At 34.8% G+C, this 3,581-nt stretch overlaps 2 protein-coding genes across 3 annotated transcripts in view; one reads left to right on the top strand and one right to left on the bottom strand.

Annotated features, from left to right (window-relative positions):
* LOC106872285 (ankyrin repeat domain-containing protein 42) overlaps nucleotides 1–3,581 on the bottom strand; it is an 80,150-nt gene that overhangs the window by 59,532 nt on the left and 17,037 nt on the right. The window lies entirely within an intron of this gene.
* Nucleotides 1–3,581, top strand: part of LOC106882394 (nuclear FMR1 interacting protein 1-like) — a 31,359-nt gene that overhangs the window by 17,273 nt on the left and 10,505 nt on the right. For both annotated transcript variants that reach the window (XM_052968995.1, XM_052968994.1), the window contains exons 4-5: nucleotides 1,768–1,850; nucleotides 2,382–2,465. In XM_052968995.1, coding sequence (XP_052824955.1) covers nucleotides 1,768–1,850; nucleotides 2,382–2,465 — 167 coding nt within the window. The remainder of the gene's footprint in view (nucleotides 1–1,767; nucleotides 1,851–2,381; nucleotides 2,466–3,581) is intronic.

Below are 3,581 nucleotides of genomic sequence, written 5' to 3'. Positions count from 1 at the left end.
AGGAATTTCTATCAAAGAGACATGATTAAACACAGTCGTACATCATTTCCCTCTTTCTCTCACATACCCACTCTTCCTCTCTCTCATATTATTACTCCCGCTGCTACCATCAGCACTATTATTTTTAATAAAACATCAGCTCTTCCTAAATTTCTCTATTTCTCTCTCTCTTTTTCTTTCTCTCTGTCTCTGTCTTCACCACTGCCCTCACCGTCTCTGCCTATTATTACTCTCACCGCATCATGAGGAATAGTAGGAGTGTCATTGAATAGTGAGAGAGTGGGGTCTGTGTGACACACTGACACACAAATTTTCACATTTATTAGATATGATTCAGTAAAATCTAGGCATATCAATATATAGGATGCAAGACATGGTTAGGTACATTAAATAATATGAGTTCATGGTTAGGTAAATAATAGTGAAAGTATCAAGTTTTGGCAGGTTATTGTAGATATGTTAGTACCAAATACAAGTTAAACCATAGATCCAACTCTTGTGTTTGGTTCCAGGTGTGGCATAGGTATAAAAAGAGAACACAAACAGAGTTTAAAATTTACAACAGTTGTTCTGGTAGAATTTAATTGATCCGTTGCCAGTACCGACCATTTTGAGCGTGGCCGTTGCCAGTACCGCCTGACTGGCTCCTGTAGGATTTTCGAGCAAGATCGTTGCCAGTGCCCCTGGACTGGCTTGTGCGGGTGGCACATAAAAGACACCATTTCGAGCGTGGCCGTTTTCGTGCGGGTGACACGTAAAAGCACCCACTACACTCTCTGAGTGGTTGGCGTTAGGAAGGGCATCCAGCTGTAGAAACTCTGCCAAATCAGACTGGAGCCTGGTGTTGCCATCCGGTTTCACCAGTCCTCAGTCAAATCGTCCAACCCATGCTAGCATGGAAAGCGGACGTTAAACGATGATGATGATGATGATGATGTATTCATAAATTACATTATAACATACAATCCACCAACTTCAGGTAAAATTTTAAACAGGTAAGATGAATACATCAGTAAAACTGTACCAAAACAGCTTTTATAAATTTTGGACACCATTTGTGTGTGTGTGTGTGTGTGTGTGTGTGTGTGTGTATATATATATATATATACAGGGTTGGCCAAAAGTCACCTGACAGTAAATCAAAACCATCTAATTCCAAGATTTATCTATGTTCAATAACTGAATGAATTTAATAAAAGCATCTAAATATGAAATATCATGAAAATTGTTCAAACTGAAGTCCTCTTGAATGACACATTATCCCCATTTAAGTAAATACAGAATTACAGATATTATTTATGGAATTTTGATTTACTTTCGGGTGACTTTTGGCCAACCGTCTGTGTGTATATAATATAAATATATATATATTTTCATGATTTTAAGTAGTAGATAATTTCTGATATTTGCAATGGATCTCAGAAATGTACAGCAGTGAAAACCTTTCACTGACTACATTGTTGATCATTGTTTGATAATCTATATTTCTTGTCCTGAACTCTTTGTCTATGAGTATATCCTGCTCTGAATAAGTTTTATAGTGAAATGGTAAGGAAAATTTGTTGATACAGGTTCAGTTTCCTTTTGGTTTCTTTTGTTTATTCCTTCTACATATACTTCTTAATATTGCAGACAAAGTTGGCTCCCTTGGGCTGGCTTTTTTTTTTTTTTTTTCATATGCCACACAGTTTTTACTGACGATATACTGGCTCATAAAGATTTGACTTTACGTGAAACTCATTTAATCTGTTTTATTTTATATTTCAGCATCATGATACAGGACTTGCTAAAAAAATATGGAACATGGAATCCCAGGAAGAAATTGAGAAATGGATTGCAGAAAGGAAACGGTAAAATACAGTTAAGCCTGTCTTTAAAAGAGACAGACTTTAAAGAATACAGACTCAAAGCACTAATTAGGTGCATTGAATGTACCTAACAAGTGGTTAATTCCATATTGATTACAGTGAGACATTACAACTTTAGCATCATAGGGTGCAGTAAAATGCACTTTACAATGCTAGAGTTCTTATGTGTTATTGTATGTTTAGACCCAGCACATCGTTGGTATTACTTGAATAACTTAGATATTGTGTGCTATTTTCTATAATTATTTGCAGTTGATTTTTTACTAAAGCAATACTGCCTTCTCTATCAATTAGAATATTTATAATTATATTCCCTGCAAAGCATCTATTTAAAGCTATTGGATCATAGAACTCTATGATTCATTTCTTATAAATGAGAAACTTTTAACTACTCTGTAAACTAATAGCATTTTTTTTGTAGTTAAGATGAATGATAGTAATTAGACTGTAATTAATTAGCTTTTGCAAGTTGACACAATTTAAAAAATTCAATTTAAAATTTATTGTTTTCAGGAATTTCCCAACTACTGCTAATATTGCCAAGAAAAAAATCATAATTGATGACAAAATTAGTCGTGGAGAGGTCCTGGAATCAAAGTAAGCATTCCTATCCTATGACATTTCATTTTATATTTGAAGTTATTTTACCATTTTTGCAACCTACATAGTTAACATTGAGGAAGTCCTTTCAATATAGTTATAGAAAGATATTTAAATCTTTTGCTCTTATAAGCATAAACAGAAACTGACAGGAGTCTGTCATGTATGTGTTCATGTCTCTTTGTCTTGATGTCATGTGCTAGTTGTAAAAGGTATTACCATCATACAAGTGGTATTGTTAGTTTGCAATCTTCCATGAAATCATGTCCAGCCATTGTTCTGTTTATGCTCAAAGGATTGAAGGAAATATTACTTTACTTGGAAACAGGTGGGGGCTTGGCTACAGAAAGAAAATCTTCAACAAATTTCATCTGATCCATTCAAGCAGAAAACTAGCTGCTAAAAAACAATGATGACAGCACATATTCACGGAATATGTCATCTTGTAGAAAAAGTAGGTTTATGCAGCCCATTTCTCTGTAAGCAAAAACAACTCTTTGCACGTGTGTACACATTTTATAATGAGCACACTAAAGAAAAATGTGCTTACATAAGGACTTCAAAATTGAATGTTTTTAATTAAAGATGTATAATTAATGGATGTGCACATACTTTGCAAAGAAAGGCAAATTTTTACTTACATTGTTTCCTATAAAAATGAGAGAAGACATTGTGTTGTAGCTGTCATTTGGACAGAGCTTCTTTTAGTTAACTATTCATTAAACTAATATAAACATATGACATGTATAGGTGAAACTTCTAGGAGCATTGCGGAACGGCTAAACGAACATATGAGACAATATGATGACAAAAAACAGTCCTCCATACTCTACCAACATGCCAAAGACCAGCATGGAGGCAACTTGGGTCAACTTGACATCCGCATCTTATCCAAGCACCCAAAAGACCCAACTCTTAGACAAATACGGGAGTATGTCCTTATAAATGAAACTTCCCCAATACTAAATAGGAAATATACGTAGATATCATACCCCCATACCCACATTTTACACATGTAAAGTAGAACAGTTGATGGGTTTTTATGCAGATAGAGGTATGTATGTCTGTGAGTGTGGGTGTGTGTGTGTGCATGCACATGTATGTATGGGTAGG

The sequence above is a fragment of the Octopus bimaculoides genome, chromosome 1 (genome assembly GCF_001194135.2).
Source record: "Octopus bimaculoides isolate UCB-OBI-ISO-001 chromosome 1, ASM119413v2, whole genome shotgun sequence".
NCBI lineage: Eukaryota > Metazoa > Mollusca > Cephalopoda > Octopoda > Octopodidae > Octopus > Octopus bimaculoides.
The sequence above is the reverse complement of the archived record's forward strand: the minus strand, read 5'-3'. Positions and strand labels throughout refer to the sequence as shown.